General features: G+C 51.4%; 1 protein-coding gene across 5 annotated transcripts in view; it reads right to left on the reverse strand.

Moving 5' to 3' along the window:
* Positions 1–10,992, reverse strand: part of ADAMTSL3 (ADAMTS like 3) — a 359,890-nt gene extending 348,898 nt beyond the window's left edge. For all 5 annotated transcript variants that reach the window (XM_025893321.2, XM_073882182.1, XM_073882183.1 and 2 more), the window contains exons 1-2: positions 10,866–10,992; positions 9,327–9,427 (exon numbers count right to left, since the gene is read on the reverse strand). In XM_025893321.2, the coding sequence (XP_025749106.2) occupies positions 9,327–9,395 (69 nt within the window). In that variant the 5' untranslated portion in view covers positions 9,396–9,427; positions 10,866–10,992. The remainder of the gene's footprint in view (positions 1–9,326; positions 9,428–10,865) is intronic.
* Between the last annotated feature and the right edge of the window lie 5,284 nt (positions 10,993–16,276).

Here is a 16,276-nt window from a genome sequence, read left to right on the forward strand (position 1 = left end):
CCCCTCCGATATCCCCCCCTTCATTCTTCCCCTCCTGCTATCTTCTTTTTTTTTTTTTAATCATATAATGTATTATTTGTTTCAGAGGTACAGGTCTGTGATTCAACAGTCTTACACAATTCACAGGATGGAACTGGAGGATATCATTTATTTGTTTGTTTATATTTCATCTTGTAGAATACCCACTCTGTCTGGCACGTTCCCAGTTCCTTAGACATTGTGTCTGTGTCATTCCTCACAGGGCCGGCTGCTGCTGAAGAACAGCAGAAGGATGTGAGTACAAGACCGAATGAACTAGAGCAATCCAGCACTTCAATTCTCCTTTGGCGTCTGGCTCATCCTCTTACTAACTAAGCTCTTTCCTTGTCTCTAGAGCAACATCTTTCTTTTATTGTCAACACTGGAAAGTCAATGAGGTCCACAGGAAGCCCCTTAACCCACAGCTCTTCGTTCTGGAAAGTACTGCTCCCTCTCCCCACCTTCTCCCCTTCACCTTCAGCAGCCTCTCTCTGCAGAAGGTCACCTTGAGCACCTAGACCAAAAAAACTGTGTCAACAATTTTCCCCTTCAACTTTGGGTTGCTTACCATTTTTGGTGTCAGGTAAGACCTCTTCGGGGACAATACCCACTTCTTTCGAGTCCCATCAGGGCCCCCAATTTCACTGTTCTTACCAAACGTTTATTAGACAGGCACAATTTGTGACAGTCACCCTTAGGGAAATCTCTGTCCTGCTCACAATCCAAGGAGACACATAGCCACCTTCAGGATCCTCTCTCTCACATCTACGTTCAACAGTACTCAAAAAAAAAAAATACTTCATAGTTTGTGTTGGGGGGCTAGTACCATTTCTTTATTTCACTGAAGATAAACTTGTTCTTTTTGTTGTTTGTCTTGTGTAGTTTTGAGCGAAAGAACTCTGGTAACTTCCCCATTATGCCAAATCCCTTTTAAAAAAAAAACAGGATTTTTGTTCTTGGAACTTGACCAAATCATTTGAAAGACCTTCTGGATTAGTCAAAACTATAATAATGAAGAGAGGTCTTGCCTTAATAGTTACTGAACACGCTACAAAGCTACAGTAAAGTAGCTTGTTTAAAAATATGATATTAGCACAGGAAGAGACCAGCAGAATAAATAAATAAATACATTCTAAAATTAAAATGTTAATGATCTTTTAAAAAGACTAGAAGAAGACACATATAAGCATATATTTCCTCTCAGTATGATGTTATTTCTAAGCATGGGGCAGAGGCAAAGAGCTCTTAAATTAAGAGACTCCCAGAGTAGATGGCTTGAACATTGTAAATGTCAGTGTATCCAAAACATAGATAAAAATAAAATATTCATGACAAAATGGGAAAATTATTTGCAACATATGAAAGACAAAAGGTTAATATTCTTTATATATAAAGAACAGAACACTTACAAATTAATAAAAAGTTCTCAATAGAAAAAAATTGGCAAAAATAGGAATATAAAATCTGTTATACTATTTCTAATGTCTTAAGGAAACCTTACACAAAACCAGTAATAGAAATGGCCCAAAAGTATTTTTAAGAATCTCTCACTACTAAGACTTCCTTAAACCTTATATTGCCAACTACTGCAAAGTAAGCGTACACATTGAGAGAAGCTTTCTGAAAGAGAACCTGATAGTGTAAATTTAAGGTCTTAAAACTGCACACAGCTTTTGACCACCTCCCCAGATTATGTCTCAACTAATACATTTTCTAGAAATGTTTTCAAAGAAAATGATCACAAATGTGAGCAAGGACGGATATGCATGCATTTTTGTAGCAGCATTATTTGTAACAGCAAAAAACTGATCGACCTAAAGTTTTAGCAGTAAAGAATTACTTAATAAAAATGATGCAGTACTAGGAAGACCTTATATATTATTAGAGGAAAAATATTTAAGGACATATGGAAATATTCCTCACATTGTTAAATCTTTAAAAAATTATAACCAAAATACAGTATAATGACTTTTTTAAAGATGCATATATGTTAATATTCTAGGAAGAATATTAGGAATACATATATACAACAAAATCCTAACAATTGGTAGAATTAAAGATTATTTTTGCATCTTTATCTTTCCATGCTTTCCACATTTTTTAATAAATATATTTTATGTTTTTAAAGCAGGAAAAACACACAATGGAAATTTGAAAAGAGAGTAAAGAGAATTTGAAGAGTCCTTTAATACTGTAAATGAGTTTTATTAATAAAATAGGTATTCTTCCTTTTTCTAAATTGTTTTCAAAATAAAAGGCTACTATATTTATAAATGAAGCCTTGGAGGACAAATGCATTTCTGAGTATTTGACCACAATAATTTATAGCATACATTGGCTGGAGCTGTTCAGTGATGACAAATTCCAGAAAGTAATGGCATAAAATACTTGGGAGAGGAAATTGCTTTATGCTTCCATGCTATTTACGGAAATTAGCATCTTTGTAAAAATAAACTGCAAGCAATCACAATCATAAACCTTGAAATGTGGTTTCTATAAGATGTTACCTCCGGTGCTTTAAGATCCATTAGCAAGGCAGTGGGGGAACGTGGCCCACTTTTCTGTTACGCAGCAATTACATATAAGTGGTTTTTTTCCTCTTGTATCTTAAATCCTTTCCTTTCTCCTGGATGCTTCCCTGTGGAGTACATATATACTGAACTGTTCACCTTGCCCAGAACAACCTTGCTAATGACCCCGCTTCCGTCTCAAAGAGCATCACACATTTCCTTTCTCAGTGCCTCAGCTTCTGTAACCCACATCTTGCCCTGAAACTGCGCCTTCAAACATCAGCATTTCACAAGATCAGGGTCAACTTTCACGTTCACTCGTCCCTAAAACTTGTTCAAAACCAAAAACTTGTTCCCTCTCTCTCATTCTCAACCCCACGGTAATCACTTGTCAGGATCTGCCTCCTCAGGCTCTAAAATGGTTTCCCTACTCACCCTCTTGCCTACGGCTAACTCCCACCCGTGCGCTCTTGTGAACTGAGTTGAAGGTCTCATTATTACCAGCCTGGACCAGGGCTAGCTGCCTTCCAAGTATGCTCTGCTCAAGGGCATCACCAGCGGTCCAGTGGAGATGCCTTCACGGTGCCTCCCATCACCTCCTGAACACCCACAGGACTCCATGCTGCCCCTTGAATAAAGTTCTCTTTGTTATTGACTTACATAGCATGCTCGCTGAGGTCCTCTCCAGTATAACCACAAACTGCCTTTGCCCATCCTGATTTCATACCCCGTGCCACCATGGACCTTACCCTTCAAACATATGGTATCCGTGGAAGCAGAGGGGTGGACACAGATTTAAGAAATGAGTTCTAAGATGGCACAAATACAAGTTAGTGACAGAATGGGTACAGGGCAGGGCAACAAAGAAGGATGCAGCTAGAGAGAGCCCAGGATTCTGGCTCAACTGACCAGGTGAGGGAGAATCTAAGCATTGAGATGGAGTTGGGGGCAGGGGGGATGACGACTTCCGTTTGGGAAGTATTGTGTTTGAGCCCCCACCCCCCATCGGGAGTAGCCTAGAGGAGGTGGCTAGTAGCTCCTGGATATGCTGACGTGCAGCTCTTGGAAGAGGCAGACAGAAGCCTATCAGAGATACGGGGGGGCCTCTTCCATTTGGAGAGGTTTTTGAGTTTCGAAAAGAAAGAAAGAAAAACCAAAACAGACTTATCAAAATTGTGTTTTATTTCCAATGTTTATGTTTAGACGTTAGAGTAAAATAGAAGACATCTTTTTATCTTTTCGGTGTATGTAGAACCTTCCTGGAAGAGAACATTTCAAGGCGTGGATGACTGTGAGATCTGGATCCCCCTGGTGATAAATCCCAGGCAGAAGCCGCTGGAAAGAAAACCAGAGGAGTGACGGGAGGTGCCTGGAGAGAGCGTGGGAAGAGAGAAAGAACAGGCCAAGTGCAGAACTCTGGAACTGAGCAGCTTTTTTAAAAAGCCAGAGACGGGAAGGTCAGAGAGGCAGAAAGAGAAAGGAGTCAGGTGTCACCTATGACAAACAAGGACAGGGCTCCCCTTCATCCTTCCACTGGATTTTCATGGGATCTACCCAGTGACTCCATCCTGCAGTTACAGGCCTCAGGGGCAACTTGGTAGTAAGGTGGACCCTGCCTCCAGGACAGGCTGAGGTCTTTCCACTCAGGCTCCCTTATGAGCGTCCCACACAGTGTGGAATCTGCATCCAAAATCACTGTGGAGGGGGAGGTTACTCAGAGAGTACCTTTAAGACATAAAACCGAAAGCTCTGGAAGAACTCTACCTAGAATAAAACTGGACGAAGAGAAAAAGGCCCACAAGGGTGTGTCAAATGTGTAGCAAAGCACAGCCAACTAAGGAAAAAGTTATTTTAAGGAATATTCATATAAGTAACAAAGATGTGAGCATCAGATGTTCATTACAGGTGGCTGATGGCAAACACCAGTGAACGAACCATCCTAGAAACAACCGAAATGTCAAATGAAGAAATAATGTGCTTCAACAAATTATGGTATCATGGGATATCCATAAGAACAGTGAACATAGCCATTTCCCTTGTAATATATATACTGACATGTGAAGATATTCACGATACACTGACTGAAAATGATGTGTAGCAGTATCTTTAGCGTGATCCCATGTATCAAAACATAACACATGTATTTATATCATATTTATGCACAGAACAAGTCTGGAAGATTACACATGAAAACACTAATAGTTACTATCTGGGTGGGAGTAGCAAGGTCAATTTTCCATTTTGCTTTTCCTTCAATTAATCCAGATCTCCTCTTTTTCTACCATTGAAGCGTCTCTGTGCATAACTTACCCGCTAGTGGTCAGTGCTGCTAGACACGGAAGGTCAAGCTATGGCAAGGAGGTCAATCAGTTCACTGTCATTCTCTGAAACCTCTTGTCTAGATGGGGGGCCAGCAGGAACAGGGTCACAGAGCTTGGCTGGGGAGTTCTGAAGATGGGGGATCATGCAGAGGAGAGTAAGGAGATGAGAAGCGGTTGTACCAGGACCTCACCAGTGTGGCAGAACTCACTCTGTGAAGAGGGACTACAAGGTGTTGACGGCTCTCTAACCGCTGCTCACGCACGACCCAAGTCACTCGAGAGGACACCGACCTGGGCTGCCGTCTGAGTCCGCCACCCTCCTTCTCCCACGTCAGGAGAGTGGTTCTGAGGAGGTGGTGGATTTCTGCACCTCGTGACAACCGCCCACACTTGGATTCTGCCTCCTGATATAAAGGGGATGGGGTGAAAGCTAAAAGGTCGGGACGAACGTCTGTGGTGTCAGAAGGGGAGAACCACTGCCAAGGCCAGACCCAACACCAGGACGAGAACTACGAAAACCAGCACCTCCACCAGGACGACAGCCACCCAGACAACACTGCCGTCAAGACCCGAGCCACCCAAATATCCAGAATCACCGAGACCAGAACCCCTCCCGATTCCAGAACTGAGGAAACCAGAATGATGGCTACAGACCGGAAATTACACCAGGACCAAAAACGATGCCAGAGAGAACCCCTGAGACCAGAACCACCAAGAACCACCTGAAACAGCAACCCTTAAAACTTCCGAGCAGAACCACTGAAATCGAATCACTGAGACCACAATTCCCAGCAACACTAGCCCTGGCCCTAAGCCTAGAGCTGGGGCGTCGAACTTTACGTCACAATACTCAACGGGCCCTTTGCCAGCGGGACCTTTCCCAGCACCGAAACACTGGCCATCGGTGACGGAGAGGCGCCAAGCACCCCACATTCTAAAGAGAGTGACCAACATCAGGCAGACACCCGCCTCAGAGCAGGGAGTGGGGAACTGAAGGGGCCTGGCAGCCCGAGAGAGGAGGTGGCGTGGAGAATCCGATGCCTCCACTATCCGCACAGCAAGGACGCGTGCACTTCCTACGGATCGAGTGGACAACGCCAAAGGGAGTTGGGGCGTCTGTTTCTAATTGAAGTGTGGTTGACACACGATGCTACCGTCGTTTCGGCCGCACCACACGTGATGTGGCGAGTCTGTATGTGATGCTATGGATCAGGGTTTAAACCACCTTGCTGGTACCCGAGCCCACGGAGTTGCATGCTGGGCAAGAGGAGCCCAGCTGCGACAGGCAGGCGGGGCTGCACCCCCTGCTCCAGCAAAGGGAGGTCCCTCAGAGCCCCCCGAGGAAGCCGCACATGCCACCTGAGGGCACGAGAGTCCGCGAGAGCCAGACGCACAGCGGCGTCCGCCAGAGAGAGGCATCCAGTTAAACAGGAAGCTCTTTGCTCTTGTCCCCGTTCCCTCTGCTGTTGCCAATGCCAGGACGGCTGCACCCGGAATAACTAAAAGGAAGAAGTGTCCCAGAGCCAGTCCTCACCGCTGGTTGAGGTGGGAAGAGAAGAGACCCCAGCACAACCCCGTTCCACATACCCGGAGCCCCGGGTCAGCCCTACACGACACAGAAGGGAGGGGAGATTTAAATCAAAGTGGGACATAAGCTAGAGCACGGAGGACCACAGGGGGAGGGAGGGAAGTCCGAAGGGGGAAAATCAGAGAGGGAGACAAACCATGAGAGACTCTGGACCCCGGGAAACAATCTGAGGGTTTCAGAGGGGAGGGGGCAACAGAGCGATGGGCATTGAGGAGGGCACGTGCTGTGATGAGCACTGGGTGATACATGCAACTGATGAATCCCTGAACACTACACCAAAACCTAATGATGGACTATACAGTGGCTAACTGAACATAACTAAAAACAAATAAATAAATCAAAGTGGGGAATCAAAATTTTAAACCGGACTGGACTTTTTTTTAAAGTGAAAAAAATGAAAGTGAATCCGCCCAGGATTTCGCTAAGGAAGGCAGCTGCCTTCTCGGGGAAGACCAGGGTCCCCAAGGAGAGGATCTGGAGCCACGGGGAGCTTCCAGGGCCCGTGACACAGGAAGGGTGAGGGAAAGAGCAAGCTCCTCCAGAAACGCTCAAGAACAAGCTAGAAAAACACAAGACTGCCGACCTCATGCTTTGCTCTGCAATCCATCACGGTTACTTGTGGTCAGTGAGTATAAGAGGTTAAGTTGTCTGCTGATGTATTAAAGGAAATCTAGCTTTTATTAAAGGAGTTGGCACACCCCCGCTCCCTGCGGCTCAGCCTCGTGCCTTTTAATTCTCTACCAGCCACCTAGTGGCAGCACGTACAAGGCCAGGGGAGAGAGATACTGAGGAACATCTGAAGGCGCCCAAACGCCAAAGTCCCAATATACCCCAGAGGGGCAGCTTTGAATCAAACCCAGGCTGATCCTAGGCAGACGACCACGTGTCCATCCCATGAGCAGGGTCTCAGGACTGACCGACCCTTCACTAGAACATTCTCCCACGACCCATGGGGAGACTGCCCTGGCCAATCCCCCTCACCTGCGGGAACTCCCCTGAGAAGATGGGGCCCCACCTCCTCCTCCGAGCTGGTGCAGCACCGTCTGTTCCGCTGATGCCTCCCGAGCGCCCCCTACGGTACCACAACAGAAACTACAGGCACCGCTCCAGTTTTAAACCACGATAAAGGCGGCGACCGCAGCGGAGAGCTCAAGTCCGTTGCATACGCCTTACGTGCAGACACTGTTTTGTTTTGTCTGCTCCTTTCTTCCACTTGCAGGGCATGAACTCCTCCAAACAATTCTATGAGGTAGCTCCCCCTCTCTACGCATGCCGAAACCGATGCAGACGAGTTAGTGCGACAGGTCAGGAAGCAGGGGCGCTGGGATTCAAGCAGTGGGCAGTGTGGATGATAGGGTGGTCTGAACCCTCCTTTTACGATCTCCCGCACACACTGCCCCATACAGGGAAAAAAAGTTGCCAGAGGCACACAGATATGGAAAAATCCAAAAGAGGTCACTGAGTGATTCAAGCTGGGCAAACACTGCCCTTGGCCAAAGGTCAACAGACTGCCTCAAAGCACATTTAAATTTTATAAGGTGCAAGAAGACAAAATGAAACGCGGAGCCTTGAAACCTCAGCCCCAGTTGACCAGCAATAAAGCCTGGTTCAGATCTGCTGATGGGACAGAAAAGCAAGTCTCCACCACCTGCCACCACACTGCACCTCACTGACGAGAGAAACCCTAAAATCATCCTGCAAATACTTACCAAAAGACATCTATTAGAATGTGCTTATGGAGCAGCGTCAATAAAATGGGATGATGGGGGAGAAACCGAACCTCAACAACCAGTTTTCATGAGCCACCGAAATCATGGGGCACTGGAGTTGGAAAAGGCTCAGAAACAGTGTCCAAGAAAGTGAACTGAGAGAGGCAGCCTGGTTAATCGATCCCATGGTGTGTGTCTTTATTCAAGTGTGCATCCTCGCTGAACAGACATTAAAGCCCTTCCAGCCCATATGCCCAAGAAATTATGTCTGAAGAGAGGGGTTGCCTTGTTCTAATTCCCACAAGGGGCTGTCCTGGGCTAGCAGCAGCCCTGGCGACACGACACTAAGATGTGCTCCGCACCTTGAGACTGACCGAGGGCTAGAAACTGCTTGGCTAAATCCAGGCTGCAAACGCCTTTGTCTGGCTTTCAGTGCTTTCAAAACTGGGAGGTTTCATAGGAAATCTGGATGGTCCAGCTATCTTGACAAATTAGATGATATGGCAATCCCGGGCTTGGGTTCCCACTTGGTAATGACCAGCTGGAGGTGAGTAGAGGCTGCTCTAACCACATAGAGCATGTGCCATCCACTTTGCCGCTGTCTCCACCACTCCCTATCGTCTCTCGGGCAATACTATCTTCACTCCTTTATTTCAGTCTGCCCTGTTGGCAAATAAGGATGCCAGAGATGAGCTGCCCCCTACCCAGGCTAGTGGGAAAGACAGCAGTCTAAAGAAAGGACTGCAAAATAGTGTGATATGTGTTGACGGAAGTAAACTCGGAATACTTACTTAGTTACTTAGTGGCTGAGCTAATGCCAGAACCTGGGCTCTGCCCCATTCATTGCGTCCTGGCCTCTGGCAGCCTCACCTCTCCTGGGCACATGCAGATAGCCATTCTAGACTGAAAAGACAGGGTCCACCACATCCCCAAGTCATTGCTGGTACGTGGTATCCAAGGGGCATCCAGGCCCTGATCAGGACTCAGAGAGGGTCCAAGGAATTTGAATCATTCTTACAGCTAAGACAACCAGAAATACCGTTTGCTGGAGGTTAAGAGAGAAAATCAGATTCTCTTTGGTATGGGATTAACACAAATCATACCACATCTTAGGTGATCTACAATAATGTTCCTAAGCAAGCGGAGGGATGCCTGCCATTCTTCTTCTCCTCCATATTACCTGCAGGAGGGCAGAGTGCATGAAGACCATCCATATCAGCAGCCACCAGGAGCTCTGCCAGGAAGCCATGGGGTCCAGCCTCCTGGGGATCTCTCTTGAGCCTACAAAAGAAGAAAAAGTTGGTTTCCAACCTGCTCTGCGACCAGTGGCAGCACCCATTACTTAAGAGACCAATCAGAGGGAGGGATCCTGAGCCTCCCATAATGTCTTGAAAAGGTTTGTGTAGGTCCAGGATGTGGAGGGCAGAGGGACCTGCCTCCCATGTGCAACCCACACCTCCAGCCCTTCAGAAGCTGAGACATCTCTGCACCAGCCACTTTCCAGCTCATGTGTCAGCAGCAGGGTGTGGCTACTGGCATCTTACTCAGGAAGCCAGCCTGGAGCCAAGGATTAGGGCACCTGCCAGCTTCTTCGACTTCAGGCAAAAATAAATCTCAGACCAACCAAGCCAGCCCAGAGAGGGGAAGGGACCTGCCTAAGGTCACACAGCAAGATGGTGACTGCTCTGGGACTGGAACGCATGTCTTGCGATAGTTCAAGGCCTTCCCCAGCAGATGACACCGTGTACTGTCCGAACCCCAGACCTGCAGCCGGAGGGGTCTGAGAGCTGAGTCTGGGGAGGTCCAGAGGGCACAGCCTCAGCGCCGGCCCAACACAACCTCCCAAAAGTAGGTGAGGGCGAACCACTGGAGGCCCCCGTGCGCCCAGGAGGGCCGCGGGGCGGGGGGGGGGGGAGGGTTCTGCAGAGTTCTCCTGACAGTTTACGGGGAAATCAGTATGAGTCGAGACTGGAAAAGCCGAGGTCACACTCGCCTCTCGCTTCGCCTCGCGGGCGCCTTGGCGGAGCCGGTGTCCGGGGGCGGGTCGGTGGCTTCTCTCCATCTGGAGAAAGCATTAAGGGCCTGGCCTAATGCGATCCGCAAATGTGCTGCTGTTACCGACCTGAGGCGGCGACTCTGGGCCGAAGGGAGGCGGCCGGTGCCGGGCCCCGGGACCGCGCGCCCCCCTCGCCGGCTCGCCCCGGCCGCCCCGCCGCACACCCCGCGGTCTGCCCGCCCGCTGCCCGCCGCCCGCCGCCCGCCGCCCGTTGGTGGCTCCTGCGTCCGCGCGTCCCCGGCACCGTACGCTCGCTTTCCCCGCGGGCGCGTCGCCGCGGCCCCTGGCGCTCCAGGCTCTCGAGACCCACCGGCCAGGCGGCGGGACCTTCCGACGCTCGCTGCTCCTGGCGGCTGTCAGTGCGTTTTCCGCCTGGGAAGCCCAACCCCGAAAGCCCCCACTCTCCGGGGTTCCCCCACAAGTGAGAGACACCCCCGCCCGCGGAGAGCCCCGCACGTCCCTCCCCGAATGCTCCAGGACCCCGCGGAGCGTGCGGACCCGAGGTCTCCGAGCCGCGGCGAGGGTCAGCGCCCCGGTCGTGGAAGACGCCGGGACCAGCGAAGTAACCCCCTCCTGCTCGGCGGCCGCTGCCCCGAGTCTTACTCCCCCCGCCCCGGGGGGCCAGCCTGCCCGCGACGCCCGCGCGGAGCTCGCGACACCCACCTTGCGCCGTGGACGCTTCTGGGACGTGCAGCCCGGGCGGCGCGGGCCCGGCGCGCGCGGCGGAGAGGCGGGCGGGATTGGCCCCGTCAACACCTCGTGCGGAATCCGGGACCAGAACGTTCCCCGACGCCGGCCTCCAGCCCGCGGCGCCGCAGTCGCTGCCGCCGCCGAGCAGTTAAATGGGGCTGGGACGGGGGCCGCCCCGCCTCTCCCGCCCCCTCCGGGCGCGGAGCGCAGCGCTGGCAGGGGCCCAGCGGCGGAGGGCGCGCGCCGCCACCTGCACCGCCCGGCAAGTGCACGGCGCGCCCGGCCGCCCGGCCGCCCTCCGCCCGAGCCGGGGGGCGCCGGGGCACGAGGGGAGCGCGGGAGGGGCCGGGCCCGGGCCGCTCGGAGCGCGCGGGGGCCTCGGCGACGGCGAGACGCGGCTGGAACGCTCCTCCGCCCGCTTCCTGGAAGCCACTCCTCGCCCTGGGCCGGCCGCCAGGCGTGGTGCCAAGAGCCGGGATTGCCGACGCCGCCACCGCCGGCAGGCGCGCTGGGGAGAGGCGGCCGCGGCCTCGCGAGCCAGCGCGGGGCGCCCCGCCTCAGTCGGAGCCGGGAGGAGGGCTGCCGTCGCCCCCCGCCGCCCCGAGCCTCCAGCCGCCCCCTCCCGGGCCGGACGCCGCCGCTGCTCGGGCTGGCCCAGCGGCCACACGGAGGGGTGCCCGGAGCCGCCGGCTCGTGCCCGCGGGCCTCAGGCGCCCGCGGCCGGTGCGGACCTAAGTGGAGTGCAGGGGGCGCCTCCAGGCCAGGTACCGGCAGCCACTTCGTGGGAGCTGGGCTTGTTTGAGCTGCGCACACAATGGGGTGCCAGGCCCGAGGTTAAGGGTGAAGGGGTGTCAAGACCGGGGACAGGGATGACTTTCTTTGTGGACTTCTGGAAGTGAAGAGAATTTAGACGCAAAGTTTGTCCCTGGCTTTGGCCTAATCTCGGAGGTATAAAGGCAGGGGCCGGGGAATTGCTCAGAAAGGCTGCCCCCACCTTATGCCCCGACCTAAGTACGACCACAGGCATCATTTCCTTGGGTGCCGATGTGTGCCAGCTAATCTTCACAACGCCCAGTGGCGTTGGTTAGGGTCATTATTCCCATTTCACAGTGAGGAAGCTGAGGCCCAGGGAATAAAGTACCTTGCACCCAGTGAGTTGCACAGCCCGGGATGAAGCCCGTCTCCTCCCCTCTCTAAAGTTCCTCTGCTGTTCATCCCCGAGGTCGCTCGCCTGCCTGTTCTGTAGTTGGTACATTCAGGTGGTGGTAGAGCAGAGGAGCTCGCCCTCCTCCCTGGTCTTACCTTCCCGGCCCTGGGGACGCCCCTGGCCAAGAGGAGGCTCTCCAGACTGTCTCCCCGCTCCATGTGAAATGGCTAGAATCTCATGGGAAAAATGAGCAGAGCATACGCAGTGTGAAGGGGGCAGAAGAGCAGGGTGCAGGGGGAGACTACTCAGTCCAGGGTCGGGAGCGCTGGGCAGAACCACAAAGAATGCACCAACCTACAGTTCTCCATAGTTATGTTCTTACACAGTCAAGGGAACAATGACGTTGTGAATACTGAGCCTCTGAAATACAGAGTTAGGTCCCTGCCAGCCCCCGGTCCCGTCCGTCAACCAATCAAGACACAACTTCATTTTATCTGTGGTTCTCATTAAAACATACATTATCGCTTCATGGACATTGAACCCACCCACGGCCACCAGCAGTACAACTCCTGCCCTAACGCACCACATCCCACCGAGGATATGCTACCAAGCACTCCAGCACTGTACTCCCGGGCCCTGTTAAACAGCGAAGTCACCAACAAAGAAGACAAAAATGTAGACAGTGGTACTGCACAGACCCTAAAAGGACAACTTGTTTACAGTGTGAAAGCTGATGCCAGAAGGCAGAGGAGTGCCTCCCTGTTCCACCTTCGCTGGGAACGTGCGGAGCAGGCGATCCACAATTTCCACCCCTTTGCCAACTGACCATGAACTGCAAGTATTGATTTGCGAATTCCAAATAAATCTTTGCAAGGAGGTGAATTCACAAACATGGAAGCTGCAAGTAATGAGGACCGACCGTAGGTGCTTCTCATATCGGGGTAATAGTAGGGGGATAACAACAACATTTCAGAACATCCGTGGTGCACCAGGCACTGTTCCAGGCACTTCACACGTATTAACTCAGCCATCACACCAGCCTGTGGGGGAGGCGTTGTTTTTATTCCATTTTACCAATGAGGAGACTGATGTGGGAAGGTTGAACCGCACGTTCTTAGCAACTAGAATGTGCCAGTTTTCACGTCATTCATATTCCAAAACCAGCCCTGATGTTTCGTGGAGTCTATTGCAAGAAGCACATGAATATTCAAGATGAAATGGAGAATTCAAAGAGATATTATGCCCCATGCAGCTGGGGTGAGCTGAGCTGCCCATGCCCGCAGTTCAGGAAGGCACCAAGAAGGCCTCTGGAGCAGAAGGTGTGCTGGGAACACTGGAGTCGCTCTGCTCCAGGTATTAATGCCCCCGCAGGACTTCCTGTCTCATTTTCCCCTGGGCACTCTTGATTCCAGAGCCGGCCTCCAGGGAGAGCCCCACGTCAAGTGTAGAGGCCAGGCTGAGCCTCTCTCTCCCACGGGCTACATCTCCTACCAGGCCAGCCCCTCAAGAAATAGTGGTCAGGAGTGAAAAAGAGAAGAGCAAACATTCCCGGCTCCCTGAGTGCAGTTCTGCCTTCCTGTTCCTCCAGCAGATCAAGCCATCCTGTTTGTGACTACAGCACTGTGAGTTAGGGTGACAAAGAGCCATGAAGGGCTGACTCCACCTAGGGAGGACCGGCGGGACCTCACAGGCCCTGTCCCCACATTCTTACCTAACTGCCCCCATTAGGACTCTGCTTCACCACTCTGCCCAAGTGTAGACCCAAAACCTTCCCTCAGTCACGCACCCACGCTCCCCTCTGCCCTGCACTCCCTCCACTCAGATCTGGCCAAAATGTTTAAACAAGACATTTTTTTTTAAAGATTTTATTTATTTATTCGACAGAGAGCACAAGCAGGCAGGGTGGCAGGCAGAGGGAGAGGGAGAAGCAGGCTTCCCGCCGAGCAGGGAGCCGGACGTGGGGCTCGATCCCAGGACCCCGGGATCATGACCCGAGCCGAAGGCAGCCGCTTAACCGACTGAGCCACCCAGGCGCCCCCATTGCCGAAGAAGTAGGAGAAGATGGGGGTGTGGGAAGAAGAGAAGGGAATGAACCCCCCAAAAGCCAGTCTGTTGGATTGGGCCACTGGGTGCAGAGATGCCCACCCAACCCATCTCTGAGGGCTCAGGCCCTAGACTACCTCTCCCCGCCCCAAGAGAATCCTCACCGCCTGAGGACAAGGGCAGCAGCATCAGCCCTGAGTGGTCTAAGAAACCGAGTTCCGCTTCCTCCCAAGGATCCATCTTCCTGAGTTCCGGTTTCCATTACGAGTCACAGGATCTGCTTCTTCCCTGGAAGAGACTCAGGGATCCCCAGCTCTACTCCTAGCATAGCCTACTAACCCCAACCAGATAGGCAGACAAGCACAACTATGCAACACTTGTGTGAGAGGCGTGCACAGGGGAAGTTAATATCAATGGTGCTGGTGTGGGAGTAAGTGCATTTTACCCTAAGAGAGAGAGAGGACATCCCTCCCGGGCATCAGCCGAATTTGTTCTTGATACAGAATTGTTCTTTCAGCTTGCAGGACTTCTGAGATGGGTTTGAGAAGCACACCCAAGGAGATGACACTGGAGGCTTGGAGAAAAGTATTTGGGGGCAAATGCTATAGAAGTTGCCGTTGACTGTAATAGGCACCAATCATAGGCTGTCAGCCAAAGCCACCAGGAGATAAGAGGCAGGGACTGCTCGGTGAACACCGGGTCTGAGGGCTGTGAGGTTGTCAAGAGCATGCTCTTACAGGAAAAAAATGAAAGGGAGTAGAGAGCAGGACAGGAAACGGGGGAGAGCAGAGCAAACCTGGGGCCCAGGTGCAGTCTCGCCTTTGCTTGATCCTTAGGGTCCCTGGAGTGGGAGCTTCACCACAGACTTGCCCAGTCTTAAGGCAACAGGCCTGGGTTGTGGTACCACATCAGTCAGTCCTCGCCTCCCCTAGAGTTGGGTGGTGGCGCGACATCCCAGGCAGCTCCCATAAACCAAAGACAGTGCTCCAGAGAAGCTCTCAGGCATGAGCCCTTGGCAGACGTGCTCTCTTCAGCTGGGGGACGGGTCCACCTGCCAGTATTGGGGATCCGGACAAAGCGTCCACACTGACAGCATCGACTGCACATGATTTTTCAAGTCTCCTTAGCCCCATATGAGAAACACGCTCAGCTAGTGGTTATAGTTCTCCGCCTGTCCAGGGTGGGGCCCCTCTTTGGAATAGAAATTTGTTTTATTATAAAATGTGTTCAAGTCTTCTGCCTCCTCAGCAAAAAAAAAAAAAAAAAAAGCCCTTGGGAGGAGGGGTGACAGGAAGTGGTTCTACTTGGTGAGGGGCTCCGTGCTTTGGCACACCCTCATTCTTGGTGTCTCCTCTCATCCTGCACTGAGATCCCCAGAGAGCACCTCAGGGTGCCAGATTGGTGACTTCTTGGAGGGGCATGATTTCAAGTCAGGAGCTTAGGAATTAGGATTGCTGCAGCTCCAGAGCTCTGAGCCAATCAGAATCTCTGTCAGGATGAATGGATGAAGAAGATGTGGTATATATACACAATGGAATATTATGTAGCCATCAAAAGGAATGAGATCTTGCCATTTGCAACAACGTGGATGGAGCTGGAGGGTGTTATGCTGAGTGAAATAAGTCAATCAGAGGAAGACATGTATCGTATGACCTCACTGATATGAGGAATTCTTAATCTCAGGAAACAAACTGAGGGTTGCTGGAGTGGTGGGGGGTGGGAGGGGGGGGGTGGCTGGGTGATAGACATTGGGGAGGGTATGTGCTATGGTGAGCGCTGTGAATTGTGCAAGACTGTTGAATCACAGACCTGTACCTCTGAAACAAATAATGCAATATGTGTTACGAAAAAGAAAAAAGAAGAAGATAGCAGGAGGGGAAGAATGAAGGGGGGGTATCGGAGGGGGAGACGAACCATGAGAGACGATGGACTCTGAAAAACAAACTGAGGGTCCTAGAGGGGAGGGGGGTGGGAGGATGGGTTAGCCTGGTGATGGGTATTGACGGCACGTTCTGCGTGGAGCACTGGGTGTTATGCACAAACAGTGAATCATGGAACACTACATCAAAAACTAATGATGTAATGTATGGTGATTAACAATAATAAAAAAATTTAAAGAAAAAAAGAATCTCTGTCAGGAGGGTGGGGTTGGACAGACTTTTCTGGAAAGCTTCAAATCCTTAGGGGTGTGATA

This window comes from Callorhinus ursinus, unplaced genomic scaffold (assembly GCF_003265705.2).
Source record: "Callorhinus ursinus isolate GAN/ISIS: 27379988/994484 unplaced genomic scaffold, GSC_fseal_2.0 scaffold45, whole genome shotgun sequence".
NCBI classification, from domain to species: domain Eukaryota; kingdom Metazoa; phylum Chordata; class Mammalia; order Carnivora; family Otariidae; genus Callorhinus; species Callorhinus ursinus.